The 18,800-nt window shown below is 43.4% G+C and overlaps 1 protein-coding gene across 1 annotated transcript in view; it reads right to left on the bottom strand.

Moving 5' to 3' along the window:
- The window catches only part of XPO4 (exportin 4), a 101,221-nt gene that overhangs the window by 2,518 nt on the left and 79,903 nt on the right, over positions 1–18,800 (bottom strand). Inside the window, exons 12-22 of the mRNA XM_073662345.1 lie at positions 17,628–17,773; positions 14,523–14,700; positions 10,824–10,983; positions 10,544–10,713; positions 9,828–10,002; positions 9,115–9,408; positions 6,302–6,482; positions 5,918–6,036; positions 4,581–4,711; positions 3,901–4,018; positions 3,726–3,818 (exon numbers count right to left, since the gene is read on the bottom strand). Of these exons, the coding sequence (XP_073518446.1) occupies positions 3,726–3,818; positions 3,901–4,018; positions 4,581–4,711; positions 5,918–6,036; positions 6,302–6,482; positions 9,115–9,408; positions 9,828–10,002; positions 10,544–10,713; positions 10,824–10,983; positions 14,523–14,700; positions 17,628–17,773 (1,765 nt within the window). The remainder of the gene's footprint in view (positions 1–3,725; positions 3,819–3,900; positions 4,019–4,580; positions 4,712–5,917; positions 6,037–6,301; positions 6,483–9,114; positions 9,409–9,827; positions 10,003–10,543; positions 10,714–10,823; positions 10,984–14,522; positions 14,701–17,627; positions 17,774–18,800) is intronic.

Raw genomic sequence — 18,800 nt, 5'->3', positions numbered from 1 at the left:
AAAAAACAAATGGTATAATTTGTTAAGCAATGTCTCCTGAGTACGACAATGTCCCATATGTTGTCAAAAAACACTTTTGAGGCACAGAGCAAAGCTCAGAAGGGAAGAAGTGCCATATCTGAGTGCAGCTTTGCCTGCAATGGTTTGTGGGTACCATTTCACATTGGTAGACCCCCTGAGGTGTCAGGACGGCAGAACCCCCACAAGAGACCCCATTTTACAAACTATACCTCTTAATGAAATCATCTAGGGGTGCAGTGATCATATTGACACCACAGGTGTGTCACAAAATGTTATACCATTGGGCAGTGAAGAAAAAATAATTACATTTTTACCATTAAAATGTTTTTGGCCCAGATTTTACATTTTTCACAAGAGGAAATGGGTATAAATAACAGAATAATTTGTTACAAAATTTCTCGTGAATGTGGCAATACCCCATATTTGGCTGTACAGTACGGTTTGGCCACACGGTGAGACTCTGGAGGGACGAGCCCCATTTGACTTTTGGAGCACAGATTTCCCTAGAATAGTTTGTGGACTCCATTTGCAGAGCTCCCCAAGTACTGCAATGCATGAGACCTGTCAGATTACACCGCAGAACGCCTATTAGACCCAGCCTAACAGGCCACCAAACCTGGCACACCAGGAGATCATTGTTTGATCTCCAGGAGCCATGACTACCATAAGCTCCCCATAATTTTGTCATGGGCGTGCCGATGGGGGTGAGAGCCCCCTCCCTCTCTTACAACCTTTTAAATGTCATGATCGGGGCACCTGGCATATTAATCAGCTAGGGGCAGTGCGAGCACAGTCCCTGACTGTTACGGCAGGAGCTCGGCCGTCAGCACTGATTCTGTGGAGAAGTGCTAATGTTTCAGCACCTCCTGACGAACACATGCTGTGATTGGTTAGTCAGATTGACTGACCGATCACAGCGATCAGAGGGCGGGGACCGATCCAATTGGTCCCTGCACTTCTAACCGTGGGGTCAGCTGTCTGTGACTGCTGCCGGCACAGAGCTGTCACTGTGTGAAGTTTAAAGGGAATCTGTCACCACATTTGACCTATCAAAACTATTAATATGGGTATTCAAGCTATAGACTGCTGGAAAAAGTCCTGTCTGTATGCCTCTCAATAGAATTTTTGTGGGTAAATCATCTTTACTACTTTATTTACTTATCAATATAAGATGCACTTTTTTCCTCCAAAATTTTGGAGGAAAATGGGGGGTGCGTCATATAGTCCGATATATTTACTATGGCTGTGGGTGGTGGGGGGAGCGGCAGTGGCGTAGAAGCGAGGCATAGGAGGCAGCAGCCGCCTGCTGCAGCCTACACAGTGCCAGCTGCTAAATAAAAATGAGTATTCACTGTATGGCCCCCCTGATCCCCCATCACGCTGCAGACAAAAAATAAACAATCATATTCACCTCGTCTCTCCTGCTGTGCTGCGCCCTGCTCTGCTGCCGACAGGGATCTCACTGTGTGAGTCACGCATGGCGTCACTGCCATGCACCCTCACACTATAAGATGCTGTGCCGGAAAAGTCACTGCTACCCACGCCGGGACTCTGTGCGTGGGGAGCAGTGACCATTCACTCACCTTAATAGCGCGCACAGTGTACCCGCAGAGCGGCTCCTGCTTCGCTCGGATGTGTGCCCGCTATTAAAGACCATGAATATTCACTACAACCCATGGGAGTTGATTGTAGTGAATATTCATGGTCTTTAATAGCGGGTACAGAGACCGCAGAGCGGCAGCAGGAGCCGCGCTGCGAGTACAGTGTGTGCGCTATTAAGGTGAGGGAATGGTCATTGCTCCCCACGCGCACAGTCCCAGCGTGGAGAGCAGTGACTATTCCAGCACAGCATCTTACAGAGTGAGGAAGCATGGCAGTTACGCGGGACACAGCGATGGAGAAGAGAGGAGGGGAGTATGATTATTTATTTTTTTTTGTATGCAGCGTGATGGGGATCAGGGGGTGCCAAGCATACCAAGAAGAGGGATGGGGGGGGGGGGCCATATATACCAGGAAGAAGGATGAAGGGGGCAATATATACCAGGATGAGGGATGAAGGGTGCCATACATACCAGGGTGGGGATGTGGGGGGCCATACATACCACGATGAAGGGTGCAATACATACCAGCAAGATGGATGAAGGGTGCCATACATACCAGGATGAAGGGAACAATGCATACCAGGAAGAGGGATGAGGGGGGCCATACATACCAGGATGAGGGATGAAGGCAGCAATACATACCAGGAAGAGGGATGAGGGGGGGCATACATACCAGGATGAAGGGTGCAATACATACCAGGAAGAGGGATGAAGGGAGTCATACATACCAGGAAGAGGGATGAGGGGGGCCATACATACCAGGATGAGGGGTGCAATACATACCAGGAAGAGGGATGAAGGGTGTCATACATACCAGGATGGGGATGAGGGGTGCCATGCATAATAGGATGGGGGCCATATATACCAGGATGAGAGATATAGATACAGAATTGGGGGACATTACCCTTATAACAGTGTCAGCAGCAGACCGCCTCCCCCTTAACAGGGCATCATGACCACATTTTTTGCTTACATTTTTTTATATATTTTCCTCCTCTAAAACCTAGGTGTGTCTTATGGTCCGATGCGTCTTATAGTCTGAAAAATACGGTAAATGACCACTCCCAGGCTATGGGGAGCCTCCTGGAAACCTGGAAATTACTCTGCCTCCAGAGATTATTTTACATGAAGGGGGAGTTATCAGTGTGAGACAAGTAACTAACAGAACAGGAGAACTGAACTTCGTCTTCTTGCAAACACATTTTTTTGCTTCTTTCTCAGCTCTGCTGTATTGTAACAATATTACAACCCTGTCTGTCTGTGAGCTGGAAGCCAGAGGAACCTGCAGATGTGTCAGCTATAATCACACACAGCTCTACAGTGAGAGCAGAGAGCGACCATTACACTGGTAACTCGGCCTTCATGTAAAACAAGCTTTGCAGGCAGGGTTATCTTCCAAGCAGCGTCCTCCCCAAAGCCTGGAAGAGGTCATTTATATAAAGTGATAAAAGTGGATTTCTCAACAAGGCATCTGATATGAGGCATACAGGAGGACTTTTTCATCAGTCTATAACCTTTATGCCCCATATTAATAGTTTACATAGGTCAAATGTGATGACAGATTCCCTTTAAATCCATGATTGGTATAGTATGTCATGAATTGGGAACTGACACCTGCTCATGACATGCTAAACCAGTCATTGATCGTTAAGGGGTTAAAGAGGTTTTCCAGTACTTTTATATTAATGGTCTATTCTTAGGAAAGGTCATCAGTATCAAATCTGTAGGGGGTCCAACAACTAGCACCCACTCACGATCAGTTGTTCCCAGTGGCGGCCTGATCAGTCGCAGAATAGTATAGCTCCATCAGCTGTACAGTGGCCGTGGCCAAGTACTGCACATCCACCCCTATTCTAATTAATCGGAGTGGATATGAGGTGCCCCCCTGTGGCCACTGTACAGCTGACGGAGCTGTGCTGTTCTGCAACTGATCAGGCCGCCACTGGGAACAACTGATCTGATATTGATAACCTATCCGAGGGATAGACCATTACTATAAAAACACTGGACAACCCCTTTATCCCTGCCAATTGAGAGACCTCTGTAAAGCAGGATAATGTAATACTACAAGTATGAAGCAGTAGTAATTGGTGCTGATCTTACCTGGTTTAAGCAGACCAGTGTGTAAAATGCTTCCCCTGCGGCCGTCGTCATTTCCGTGTTGTGTTTTTGTAAGACAAGCATGTCAAAGACCAGCTGTGGGGTGAACAAGAACCATGAAGCCATTGGTGATCACTTAAGACAGACATGGAGTTGAAGAGGAAATTAAAGTACCTACCTTTAGAAAGTGCCTTGTTGCTACCAGCAGTGGCGAGTCTGTGTCCTGCGCTTTCGCACATTGTTCCGCTAACGGGGTCAATGCTTCCAGACAGAGCTGCGAAACCTCCGAGCTCATTCTTATTAGTACAGCTAAGGACACTAATGCAATATTAAAGCAAAGTCACACACAAGGTGTGGGACAGCCTGTGTATAACATAACATACAGTGGTGCTTGAAAGTTTGGGAACCTGTCAGAATTTTCAACATTTCTACAACATTTACCTGAAACTAAAATCAGATTCTCACAAAAGGTCCTAAAAGTAGATAAAGAGAACAAGTCAAGTGATGAAGTCAAAAATATTAGACATGTAGATTGTGTTGAGAATTTTCTGCTGAAAATTTGCATGTGTGAATATAACCCAATGAACCTGCTGACAGTCATTGGTGAAAGGTGTGATCACATTAGTAGCACTCGACCTGACTGCTGACAACCCTTCCTGTCCAGATATATCAGTGACCCATTTGTTCTGGATTGTTATATGTAACTTTCCTCATCTATCACCTCCACTGTGTCTGTGGTGTGTGGTATTGATTTTACGCTCTTTTATATAGGTTTCATGTACATTTTGGTCCGGCATTGTACCGTAATGAGAACACAGGTGACTTTATAGTCGCTTGCTCAAGGCACAGAAAGGATACGAGGTCATCCCCAGCTCCAGAGAATACATGAGGCTCTTGAACAAATCTTCTGGAAGTTGTGGAATCTTCTCCGGGAAAATTTCACATATAAATGTGATCAGTTTGTAGTATTGATTACATAATGATGGGAACTGCAGGGAGACCAGAAATGTGTCATGGACACCATAAAGCTCAGGATACATCACAGCTGTACAAATTACACCTGTCACAAGGATTTTTCCATTCTAAACCATCAGTAACCCGCTTACTCTGCTCTTTCCTAACATATTTAACAGGTCTGTGTAGTCCTAAACCAGATTAAGGGCAGGTTCAGATGACCGTGTATTCTCTCATCTGAAAGAATCGGCCTGATTATGCAAATGACACTGATCAGAGTTTGATCCAATTCTCTCAGATGAGAAGATGGAGACAAATTTCTCCACCCTCTCCATTCTGTGAGTGAACAGAAATCAGGCTGCACTCAAATGTCATCCGAGTGCAGTCCGATGTTTCCCACGGACTCATGGACTTGCATGGCCAAGTGTGATCCGAATATTGGATGAAACTCTGGCATTTTTACATACATATACACAGGGCACAGATGAAGCTGCGGATCATGCACCCATCTTTTCTCTGCATGCCTAGGAAGAAAGCATCTTGCAAGCATGTAAAAGATTTTCAGCACTAGGACGGACACAGGGCAGTGTGAAGGACATCAATAAATGCCTGTTCAGGCAAAATTACATCTCCCCCTGATGAAGCAAGACTCTATATTGCGAAACGCGCGTTGGTGACTTTTCTCTGGGTGCTCTCATTACTGGCAGATTTCTACCTCATTTATGGTTATGAACTCATTTAATGCATGTCAATTCTAATCAATTCTGTCAAAATATAATGTGAGCATTAACTCCTTGTGTTCTCGATTTATCTTAAAACTACAACATGTGCAAGCGCACTGTACCAGGATGAGAGTCCACCCAGATAGCCTGAGCTAATTAATTAGCACATGGCTGGTGACCACAGAACTTTAAGGGTATGTGCACACGTTAGTATTTGCAGCAGAAACATCTGATGAAAAACACTGATGTGTAGGCAGGAAAAACACTGCATAAAACGCGCCTTTTCAGTCATTAAAATGGGTGAAAAACTCTGTAAAATTTAACATGCTGCAGATTTGAAACTTTGAACTTTTCTGGGACAGTAAAATGCTGCATTTTTCAAAAGAGAAATGCAGTGTGTGAACATAGCCTGACTGTTTAGGACTAAATGCTGGGAAAAAGCCAAATAAACGGGTCAGCGGTGGTGTAGAAGAGAAAATCCCTGTGGCAGGGTTCCTTAAATTAGTAAGAAACACAAACCTTCAGCAAGTCCTGTGACATTAATGGCAGCACAATGTTGACACCATATAAAACGACATCAGCTGCAGACACTGGCCTATTCGCTGCTTGTCCTTGTTCATGGGGGCGAAAAACCTCATCTGAAAAAAATAAATTATAGTAAAGGGAAGGAAAAAAAGAAGTACATTCTGATATCCAGGCTGCCAACGCTACTTCTCTCTATAGCTCACCAAGAAGTTGTGATGAAACTTCTAGGTGGCTCCTATATTACTTATTAGACAGTTATAAGGGGGTGGGGGAATAATGATGTAAGATTACTGACTAGTACAATTAAAAGTGTCCCAATATACGAGAATATACTAGTAATTGTGGAGGCGCGTGCCCTTGTGGTGGCCCTGGTCATACCTGTGTCACTGAAGTCAATGAACTCCTTAGACAGCAGATTGGTGAGAAGCTCCATGATGAGCAGGAGGTCCTGGTACTGATCCTCCTCCGCTGTGACATCTATACGTTTCCTTCCCAGGTTGTTTTTGGAATAGACTTGTAGCAGGGTCAGGCAGGCTTCATATAGATTCATGGCTTTTGACTGAAAATGAATAAGGCCCCTAATAAGACCGATGATGGAGGCAGGCATTCATGTCACCGCTGACTACGGTTGCTAATCTTCAGACAATTATGTCATAGAAATAACTGTACATTTTATGCCAGGATTATGCAGTCCTTCAAGGGGTTGTCCTATTTCAGTGAGTGGTGATGTGTTGCTAGCATAGGTAATACCCATCCTTAAAAGGGAGTCTGTCACCCCCAAAATGCATATCATTAACTGTACAGTGATCTAAAGGGATTTAGCCCCCGTAAAAATCATACTAACACTGTACATATTAGTGGTACAGTACCTGAGAAAATAACTTAATTAAAATGGAAATGAAGGAGGCTTCTGAGCACCCTCAGTGTGGCCAAGCACTCTGTGTACTGTCCAGCCCACTCAATTTACATTTTGGAGACTTCCCCCTCCTTCTGATTGGGCAAGCAAGCGCCCCCTGAACTCAGCCCATGTGTCTTTGCACGCACAGACACTGCCTGAGCCCGTTGAGCGAGCGCAACAGTACACAGAGTCCTTGGCCACACCAAGGGTGCTCAGAAGCCCCCCTTTATTTTCATTTGAATTAAAAGTTATTTTCTCAGGCAGTATACCACTAACATGTACAGTGCTAGCATGGTTGTTAGAGAGGCCAAGTCACCCATTACTGTATAGCTAGTTTAATATAAAATCCTACAAAAAATTTGTACATGAGAACCACATATGAAAGTTGATTTATTACATCAATACAAAACTGTAAAAAAGTGGGAAACCACAAGATGGCACCACAACCCCATAAAGGTGTGTCGCAGGAGGTATATAGAAATACATATATACAATTTTGTCCCAAACAATGCTCCATAGTGATAATATATATACACAGTACATGTGACCTAAAGACACTAGGAACAGAGTTAACATGGTAGTAATAGGTGATATACCTATTATAAATGACCTTACCTCCTGTAGGAAGTAGTGCCTAGCCCCGAGGCGCGTTTCAGCATTCTGCCTTCTTCTTGACCCCCAGAAGAAGGCAGTACAACGAAACGCGTGTCAGGGCTAGGCACCACATCCTACAGGAGGTAAAGTCATTATTAATGTGTATCTCCTTTCACTACCATGCTAACTATGCTCCTGGTGTATTTAAGTCACATGTACCGTGTATATGGTCTCATGTAACAAATATTGTTTGATCTATACATATCATTATAGAGCAATGATGAATTTCCTAAAGGAGAAAACTACGTGGCGCTATCCAAGCATAGTAAGATTCAATCAATTGAAAAGGGGAGTATCTATAGGAAACTGCTCAACTAATGTGGCTGTGCAGAGGCACAACTCCCGCTTGAAGTATAGATGAATTTGCGAAAGACTGCCACCGACCTAGTGAGGTGGGATTGGACCCTGAGACAGGAGTATCCCACAGCGTGAATGCCAAAATGGAGAACCAGGGTATGGTGCTGTCTTTGCCACTGAGTGAGATCAAGGTGCAAGAACTTCAGGTTGCTTGTAGATAAAATTTTTATTCACACTGATATAAAACAAATAAAAACTATATATACACACACACACACACACACACACACACACACACACACACACACACACACACACACACACACAAACGCGTTTCGGCTGCTTTCAGCCTTCTTCAGGTGTACACTTGAAGGCTGCAAACAGCCTAAACGCGTTGTGTATATAGTTTTTATTTGTTTTATATCACTATTGACCAAGGTTTGGGATAAATTGTATATATGTATTTCTATATACCTCCTGCGACACACCTTTGTGTGGTTGTGATGCCACCTTGTGGTTTCCCACTTTTTTACGGGTTGTATTTTGTATTGATGTAATAAATAAACCTTCATATTTTTTGTTATATGTGGCTCTCCTGTACATTTTTTTGTAGGATTTTATATATGTTTGTACTGAACCTGTTATTGGTTCCACATTGATTTTTTGGCACTAGGTCATCTTGAGTAATTTATTATGTAGGTGCTGTGATTCTTGACATCCCTTTAGCTAATTTAATATGCATTTTGAGAGTGACAGATTCTCTTTAATGATCGCTTGTATTAATTGGAAACTCCTCATCCTCCCTGACTTTATGCAAACCTGGAGTTGTACATGGGGCTACCTTGGATAAATTGTAAAATAAAAAAATAAAACAAAACATCCTAGACAACCCCTTTAAACTATGGTTATCACCACTACTCACTAAAAAGAATCCAAGTGACTATTACTAACGGATTAGATCACAATGATAGTGTTTTATAACACGTCAATGGCATGGCTGTCCATCCTGAGAATTGGGCGATTTTATTTTTAGAGAAGGTGGCATGTGTACAGATGACCTCCATTGAAATTTGTGAAGATTAGGAAAAATGAGCGGAAATTATACAGCGTCCCTAATTTCCAATCATTCAGTCAAGAGACTTGACAAGAAAACCACCCCATCCTCAGGATCGTCGGCTCCAACAGATAAGAAATGTACTTTTCCCCAAAAATACAAAATAATTCATCATGTTAAAATGACAGCAGCAACTAGAAGATGCTGATGAATCCAATAGGACAACCAGTCAAGACCACAACAGAGAAACTGGTCCCTGTTCAGACATCATGGGGCGCCGCTGCTTACCTCTCCAAGGTAACAAATCTGTTTATGTGCAACTTCTACAAAAACTTCTATAATAAGGTTTACAGTCTCTGGGGTATTTTTATAAACTTCCATTAAACCAATGCAGTTAGTTAAAAAGTCCATAAGGAAATTGAAGAGAATGGCCACATTGTCTATTTGCGTGGCTTCGGCTATTCCGCACAGGGCTTCTAGCGTGGCCGTGATCTCCTGTTTCACCTCCTCCTCTTGGCAAATTTGCTGGAAGTTTTCTTGATTTATCACATTCAAGAACCTCTGTTGTAACGGCTGCAAAACCTGTGACAGACATAAAAAGTCAGTGGGAAGCACAGGAAACATTTAAGACCATTCATTTTGGATTGACATATCCGTGGGACTATTCTAAAACCTAATAAGGGTTTTTCCAAAATAAAAGTCAGAATCCAATTGCAGGGAACCCACTGATCACAAGCACAGGGATCCCATAGTTCCTATGGAAATGGAAAGAAAATCATTCATGCGCATTACTGCTCCATTCACACAATGGACTGCCTTTTGCTTTAACGTTTTGCCAAATGTTCCGGAAGCCAAAATTTTATTTCAATTGCATCACAAATTAAAAATTGTTTGCATATCCCCAAAAATCAAACCCATCTACCAGATCGAAGAGAATCTGTACCCAAAATTATATAAACTGCATTTGAGGAAAAAGTATCAAACTACAGATCATAGCTCACCTCAGTCCAGTATTGCTGCTTTGTGTCAGAGTCCATGTGAGCAAATCCTCCTAGTACCAGCGCCTTCATGAGAGTCCTCTGTACAGAGCTGGACAGGTAGTTTAGGGGAGGATTCCTCTGTGCAAATTGTTTGGCAAGATTCCACCAGTTTTCACACTGTATTACTAAATTGGCCCTACAAAATAAAGTCTCAATCAGGATCCAAGAAATTCCAAGGGGTTGTTCATGATTAGAAAAACATGGCCACTCAATGAGTTTCGAAGTACTTTGACTTCTTCAGGAGATCCACAGAGCTCTCCTGAAGTAGTTAGAATACTTCGAAACACGCCAAGAAAAAACCCTCTCTCGAATTCTACTCCTTTATTGGATACAATACCAGCAGCACAGGTTTCCCACAACTTCCGAATTGCCTAAATACATTGGATCTGACAAGCTGTCGGGCTGCAGCAGCTGGGATCTTTGAAACTTTTTCAGTATAGTGTCTCACACAGCCGCATCAGGTGAGCTGTGCCTCCTTTTGTTTAACACCTTAATCTGGATAACACTTTCGCTTTTATTGTTCCCCCAGCCATTTCCAAACTCTTAACATGTCCGTTTTATTAATTAACTTTCCATCAAATAATTATTCGGAAGCATCTTTACTTGAAATTCTGCCGTGAGCCATACCTCTGTTATTCCCCCTGGAAATGTATGACTAATGGCTAGAGGTCACTTACCTCTCTCTCCTTTCTACCAGGGCTACTAATAGCTGTACGGTGTCATTAGCCAGCTCCTGCTCAGAGCTCCACACTGACAGATTGCTGATCACTTTTTCTAGTAGATAGCCGATGATCCACTGAGATCCTTCTGTGTCAGCACCGAATGCTGTAATTAATGGCATGCTGATCTATGAGACACAGAGGCGACAAAGTATCAACATAGTCCGTCACCAAGCCGAAAAACTCTGCAGCAGGTCGTACACACAACCCGGCTGGTGCTGCCTGTCTTAATACTTACCTGGTCATACAATTTTTCGTCCACAAGGAGATACGTTTTTGCCCAACGTTTCAGAAACCAAACAATATCTTTCCCCATTTGGGGGCTTAGGAGATGGGTTAAATCTGCCCTCGTGGCACGAGACTCTACTTCTGAAGCTCTTAGGACTGCAGAGAGTAACCTGTAATAGAGATTCAGGATTTACCTCCTGACTGTGGTCTCTTAAAGGTTGCATCATCAAAAGTGTTATTTTAATTTAAAACCTTCAATAAGTTTAGAACAGAATAACTAGCATCATGCAGTTATATGTCATTTTACTTCTGTACTATGGGCTCCCAGCTACTCTATCCCTCCTAATGAGAAACTACTAAAGCGGACTATAGGCATGGCATCAAAATTATCCCACATATACACCATCTTGAAAAATATTTATACCCAGTGAATTTTTTTACGTTACACCCACAAACTTAAATGTATTTTATGTGATATACCAACACAAAGTAGCAAGTATTTGTGAAGTGTAAAGGAAATGACACGTGGTTTTCTAAATATTTAAAAAATATAAATCTGAAAATTGTGACGCACATTTGTATTCAGCACCCCCACCCGGAGTACTTTGTAGGACCACCTTTCGCTGTAAGTACTGTTGCAAGTCTTTTGGTGTAGGTCTCTACCAGCTTTGCAGATTTACAGGCCCATTCTTCTTTGCACACTCACGCTCGCTCAGTGAGATTGGATAAGCAGCAATTTTCAAGTCTTGTCACAGATTCTCAACGGGATTTAGGTGGTCTGGATTGTGACTGGGCCAGTCACACACATGAATATGCTTTGATTTGAACCATCCATTGTAGCCCTGGCAGTATATGTTTAGGGTCGGAGTCCTGCTGAGAGGTGAACAGACGCCCCAGTCTCAAGGCTTTTGTAGCCTCTAACAGGTTTTCTTCCAGGATTGCCCTCCATCCATCTCTCCATCAACTGACCAGCTTCCCTGTCCCTGCTGAAGAAAAGCATCCCCACAGCATGATGCAGCCACCACCTGTTTGATGGTGGGGATGGTGTTTTAAGGGTGATGTGCAGCGTTCATCTTCTTCCACACAGAGTTTTGCATTTAACCCAAAAAGTTCTCATCTGACCAGACTACATATGCTAGCTGTGTCTCCTACATGGCTTTTTCCAAACTGCAAACAAGACTGCTTATGGCTTGTTTTCAAAAACGACTCTTCTTGCCAATCTTCCATAAAATGCCGGATTTGTGGACTATACAACTAAGATATGTCCTATGGGGGGCCTTCAAGGAGATGTGATCCGAAGTGTGTAGAGTAGCTCCTGCAATTAGCCTTCACTTATCCAGGTATTAATGCCTGGATATTTTTTGTATCTACTTTAAAAGTCTCCTGCAAGCTCTCTACTCTAGTAGTGTGGCCCCAGACCCTGTTGAGTGCACGAAAGCCTACATTATAACCAGCAAGAAGAGCAGAGCGGGATGTGAGGCTGGGCTCTCCAAAATGGCACTGCCGGAGCAGTCTGAAAAAGACAGAGCAACGGATGTTGCTAAATGCCTGGAGCGCTTTGCAGAGTGGCTCATGAGGGACCAGGTGCTGCTTCTCCTGAACCGGAGGAACAGTAGGGGAACCTGGGAGCATATGTTGTAGATGAGGTTTCTAAGATGGCATCTCTCCTCCAGCACTATCCACAGTGCTTCTCATGAAAATCTGCCACCAACAGAGCAGGTGGACACTGATCTGAGAGATGTGGAGGGTGATCTTTGCAGCTCCTCCAGTGACCATCCGCTCCTATAATTTGTGCTCTCCTTGCCTGGGATGTCAGTTTAGGCGGATGGCCATGTCTTAGTAGGTTTGCAGTTGTGCCATACTCCTATTTTTGAATGATGGATTGAACAGTGCTCCGTGAGATGTTTCTCCACAACTTTATCCCTGACCTGTCTGGTGTGTTTCTTGGTTTTCATGATGGTATTTGATCTTTAATGTTCTCACACAAACCTCTTAGGCCTTCACAGAACAGCTGCAATTATACTGAGAATAAGTTACACACAGGTGAGCTCAATTTACTAATTATGTGACTTCTTAAGGAAATTGGGGACTCAGGATTTTATTTAGGGGTATCAGACTACAGGGGCTGAATACAAATGCACGTCAAAATGTTCAGATTTATATTTTTAAAATAATTAGTAAATCATGTATAATTTCCTTTACACTTCACAAATACTTGCTACTTGGTGTTGGTGTATCACATAAAATCCCAATAAAATACATTTAAATTTGTACGTGTAACATGATTTATAAAAAAAAAAAAAAAAAAACAGTTCAAGGGGTATGAACACTTTGTTAACGCACTGTACATAGAATCAATCATTAAAAGAAAAAATGAATAACCAGAGTGCCCCCAGTGTATTCTAGCCTCTATTGTAAAGCAAGTGTATTTGCAGTCATTGACAGCAAGCAAAGATATTACACATAGATGTGGTGCATGCTTCTTTATCCAGGTATGAGTCTTCTGAACTCAACATCCACTCTGAAATACAGGCAAAATCAGTCTTGCTCATAACAAGACTGCCTGTCCACTGAGGGATCAGATTACATTCTATGAAGAGGAAAAGAGGAGCAGGAGGGAAGAGCAGAGTAAAAGCTCAGAGAGAAAGAGCTGGATTCACTGTTACACTGCTCACTTCTACTGTATAATTTCCTCCATGCTATTGTTTCTTTATCCTCTCATGTGTTTCCATGTGCTATGGAAAACACTGTGTATGGAACTTATTTAATGGAAATTAGAGTGAGAACTTGCAGGGAAGAAAAAAAAAAAAACTTTTGAAAGATGAATATAATGCCTAAAAATGGTGTTACTCATCATGTACGCACACAACAGTTTATCCTCCACAGTGACCTGAAACCACCATTAGACTACAAGTTCAGGAGAGGGTGATAAATGCAGAAGTGGTGACATGTTTCTATTATACTTTTCCTCTGATTGTTCCACTCCTGGTTTTGGCTTACAAATACTGATGTAAAATACTGAGGTAAAATATTGATCATGTGAATGTAGCCTTAGTGTAACAGTTTTAATATTTTTTTTTTCCATTATTCAATAGTACACATGAAAATTAGAAACTTTGTTACATATCAAAAAAAAATATGCTCTTTTCTCCTCCTGGACTGATTTTTCACTTTTTAAACTGTATTCAGTGAAAACAGATTTCCCATTACGGAGAAAGAGGATAATAGTTGCTGCTCATAAGAGTCTATGAAAAAGGTAGAGACAAACGCACATTCTGATGCAAGTTTTCTTGAAACGATAGTTGCACTTTAAAAGAACGTCTTATTATTTAAAGGGTTATCCAGGCAAAATGAAAGATTCAATGCAGATTTGAAACAGTTAAAAAAAATAAACTAAGTGATACTCACCTACTGACACCCACTTGGATCCAGCGCAGGCTGCACCGTGGTCTCAGAAGGAGGAGACGTAACTGTTCCACCAGCAAAAGGACTGCTGCAGTCAATCCCATGTTAGAAAGGGGACTTCCGCAGCGCGTCAATGGAAGTTTTTCCGATGATGCAACACCAAAAGCAACGACAGCTGATCGGTTGCCAACCAATCTCATATTGATAAACTTTCCTGAGGACAGCTCATCAATATTAGATACTTGGGTAACCATTTTAATTAAAAAAAAAAAAAAAAAGGTTTCCTGAATGATTCCAGACTGACCTGATAACGGAATCGGTCCTGTTACACCCAGGTATAGAAGATGCTTTCTCCCCAGGAGATCCCAGGATCTGCAGTGTCGTATTGATGTCCACCTCGGTTGATTGTTTAATTGAATATTCCATTATTTCTGGAGGTATTAATGGAGTCTCACCCTGAGCATCATCAGCCAAGAGGTAGCCTGCAGTGATAGACGTAAGGTTAACACTTATCTGCAGCTATTCAGTCTCCAATTCACAATTGCTTTTTATAGGCTGTAAGTATCTCTACGAAACAAATCTCTAAATCAATAAATGAAGGGCTGTAATGACACCAGGAGCTCAGTGTGATCTATACATACAGACCCCGCACACCGTAGCAATCTTCACACACTGATACAGTGACACCGGTCGTAATGTGATACAATAGGGAAGTTGGAGTAAACTGACTTGACCTCTTCCTTGAAGATTCCATGACTTGACCTCAGCTGGGATGTCCTCCTTGAAGATCCCAGACTAACCCTGTCTGGAACCTCCTGTACAAAGTGATTACTCCCCATTGACCCCAGAAGGAGGTCCTGAATGTGTCACACAGATTATTCCGGGACAGTCTTTAAAACGTGCACACTCTCAATGGAGCCAAACTCACCGCTCGCTCCAGGGCTGACACACAACGCCACTATACTACTACTATGGCATACCAGAAAACTAGGAAAGAGATCCAATCGATATAGATATACCATATTTTTCGGACCATAAGACGCACTTTTTTCCTCCAAAATTTTGGAGGAAAATGGGGGGGTGCGTCTTCTAGTCCGAATGTTGGGGGGGGGGGGGTGTATATTTATGTGGGGTGTGGGGGGAGCGGTATCGGTGGAGGAGCGGGGCACAGGAGGCAGCAGCCAGCTGCTGCAGCCTACACTGTCCCCGCTGCTAAAGAAAAATGAATATTCACTGCTCCCCACGCCCATGAGGCGTGGGGAGCACTGAATATTCATGCTCCTTAATAGCGGTATACAGTGTAGCCGCGCTGCGGCTGCTGGCTATCTCCTGTGCCAGCTGTTAAAGGGCATGAATATTCAACCTCTCTCCACGCCCATGGGGAAGGGGTGAATATTCATGCCCTTTAATGAGCGGGCACAGGAGATAGCCGGCAGCAGCAGCCGCAGCACGGCTCCGCTGTGTGCCGGCTATGAAGGAGAGTGAAGTCACCGCTCCCCGCGCACACAGTCCCGGCGTGGGGAGCAGTGACTTCCGGCAGCTGATCTCTCCTTGTGAGCCGCGCATGGCAGTGACATCATGCGCGGCTCACATGGAGAGATCAGTGCAGGCAGACCGGACGCAGCACTGGAGGAGAGAGAAGAAAGGTGAGTAGGAGTGTTTATTTTTTTTTAATGTGCAGCCTGATGGGGATTAGAGGGACCATGCATACCAGGACAGGGATGAGGGGTCCCATGCATACCAGGACAGTGATGAGGGGTGCCATGCATATCAGGATAGGGATTAGGGGTGCCTGCATACCAGGACAGGGATGAGGGGTGCAATGCATACCAGGACAGGGATGAGGGGTGCCATGCATACCAGGACAGGGATGAGGGGTGCCATGCATACCAGGACAGGGATGAGGGTTGCCATACATACCAGGACAGGGATGAGGGGTGCCATACCAGGACAGGGATGAGGGGTGCCATACATACCAGGACAGGGATGAGGGATGCAATGCATACCAGGACAGGGATTAGGGGTGCCATGCATACCAGGACAGGGATTAGGGGTGCCATGCATACCAGGATAGGGATTAGGGGTGCCATACATACCAGGACAGGGATGAGGGATGCAATGCATACCAGAATAGTGATTAGGGGTGCCATGCATACCAGGACACGGATTAGGGGTGCCATGCATACCAGGATAGGGATTAGGGGTGCCATGCATACCAGGATGGAGGGATGCCAGGCGTACCAGGAGGGGAAGGGGACCACATATAAAAGGAAGGGGGGCGGCATATATACCAGGATGGGGAATATTGTCAGAATTGGGGGACATTACCCTTATACCAGTGTCCGCAGAAGACCCCCTCCACCTTAAAAGTGCATCACATTTTTTGCTTAAATTTTTATTTTTTTTATTTTCCTCCTCTAAAACCTAGGTGCGTCTTATGGTCCGGTGCGTCTTATAGTCCGAAAAATACGGTACTTTTTTTTCGGCTTTTCTAACTATACAGCTTTCATTTCACTATGATCATTGTGAATGAGATTTTACATCATCTCATCCATTCGCTGCTGAGAAAATCTGCAGTGGAAATTGGCCAGCACTACAGATTAGATGTCAATTTATGCTGCAGATTTTACCCTTATTCTATGGGCTTATTCTTTACCTCGTTCATGTAACACATGCACATTTGGAAGCAGAATTTAAGACCATTTAAGGAAATATTTCCCTTTTTAAAGGGAACCTGTCAGCTTTGAGCTTCGTACAATCTAAGGGCATCCTGTTATACAGAAGGTGACCAGATAGATATAAGTGGGAAAATACTAACTAGGACTTTCTAAGGTTTGATATTTCCGCTGATTCTCGGCTCAGAAGTCCAGTGGGCGGTCTTAAACAAGATAGGCTGTCAGTCACTGATAAGTGAGCACACAGACAACTGTCAGTCACTGATAAGTGAGCACACAGACAACTGTCAGTCACTGATAAGTGAGCACACAGACAACTGTCAGTCACTGATAAGTGAGCACACAGACAACTGTCAGTCACTGATAAGTGAGCACACAGACAACTGTCAGTCACTGATAAGTGAGCACACAGACAACTGTCAGTCACTGATAAGTGAGCACACAGACAACTGTCAGTCACTGATAAGTGAGCACACAGACAACTGTCAGTCACTGACAGGACCGCCCACTGGACCTCTGACCCCAGAATGCATAAGTCGTCATACTGAATCTTTCCCTACAGACCTATATATCTATCTGCTGAGATCCTCCAGCTTCACAACTTGCCCGTAGATTGCACTACATTTCCAAACGGACAGGTTCCCCTTACTCCTGGCCCAAGATCTGTGCAAACCTTTCCTTTGGTCAAGGAACCATGCTGACAACATACATATCCATGAAGTAGTATCACTAACCTGTAACTAAAATGAGCCAGTGAATGTCCTCGTACAGATCATCCAGCACCTTATTGTCTATTGAGCCTGTGCCTGGGGAGGCCAGTAACTGCTGCTGGTGCCTTTGTAGCTGCCCGTGAAGTCTCGTTACTCGATCCTCTAATAAGCTGAAAGACAAGTTACAAGTCTGATTTACTACTCTGTGCAATCACATACTGACAATCACGTATATAGGATTATTGAGGCGATCCTCCTTGAGAAGCACTGCTTCTAATATATAGCAGCGGCAGGAGACCTGTCCGCTCCATAACACAGAGGACTGGGCACTGTCTTCTGTCCATGAGGACAAATACACATTTACTCCAGCAGATTTCTCCCATAACAAGTAGCAATCAAAGATCTAACAATTCAGATAGACCAGTTTAATGGTTCTTTTCCATAGGATGAAACAAACAGTTTTGGGTTAAACAGATTATACAATCATTATCACATCACATGATAGGGGAAGTGGCTGCTGAAAATAATTTTTTAAACTGTGTAAAAAAAAAAAATGCAGTTAATTTTTTTTTAAACCTATATGCCTGTACTTTTTTGCAATAGGGTTTCATTAATAATTTGGACTGTTTATATTTTCTACAGCATCTATGTATCATAGTACATAGACTGCAGGATGAGCGGTCGATGCCCCCCCTCAGCTCCCAGCAGAGCCTGCAACACGTTTCTTCTCCTGAATTAGCGGAACCTGAACTTTGACTTGTTCAAAAATCAATTTCAAAAGGTCAATAAAGAAAAAAAAAGATCAGGGTTACCGACTCTGCTGTCAGAATGGGCTTATTAATAGACTTGACTGCTTAAAAAAGGGATGAAACTTTTTGAAAGCCATCCTGATAATTAAAAAAAAAAAAAAGTCATACTCTCAGATGGAATTCATCCTCCGCTCCACCCATACCGTTAAGGCAGTATCCACCGGACCGGAAGCGATTAGGTCTTGCCACTAGTGACCCAATTGCTGATGCCGCTGTTAGGCTGCAGGGTCAAGAGGTCATTACTTCCGGTCTGGTGGTGACTGTCTAAGCATCAGAACAAGGCAGATTCTGGGGGGAGGGGGGGGTAAATAATTATTTTTTTTTATTAATTCTTGCCTTTATCAGCGTGGCTTCCCATTGGTAACTTATTGAAAAAATGGAAAAACCC

The sequence above is a fragment of the Phyllobates terribilis genome, unplaced genomic scaffold, assembly GCF_046119375.1.
Source record: "Phyllobates terribilis strain yellow unplaced genomic scaffold, ASM4611937v1 Scaffold_2__4_contigs__length_985480577, whole genome shotgun sequence".
NCBI classification, from domain to species: Eukaryota; Metazoa; Chordata; class Amphibia; order Anura; family Dendrobatidae; genus Phyllobates; species Phyllobates terribilis.
The sequence above is the reverse complement of the archived record's forward strand: the minus strand, read 5'-3'. Positions and strand labels throughout refer to the sequence as shown.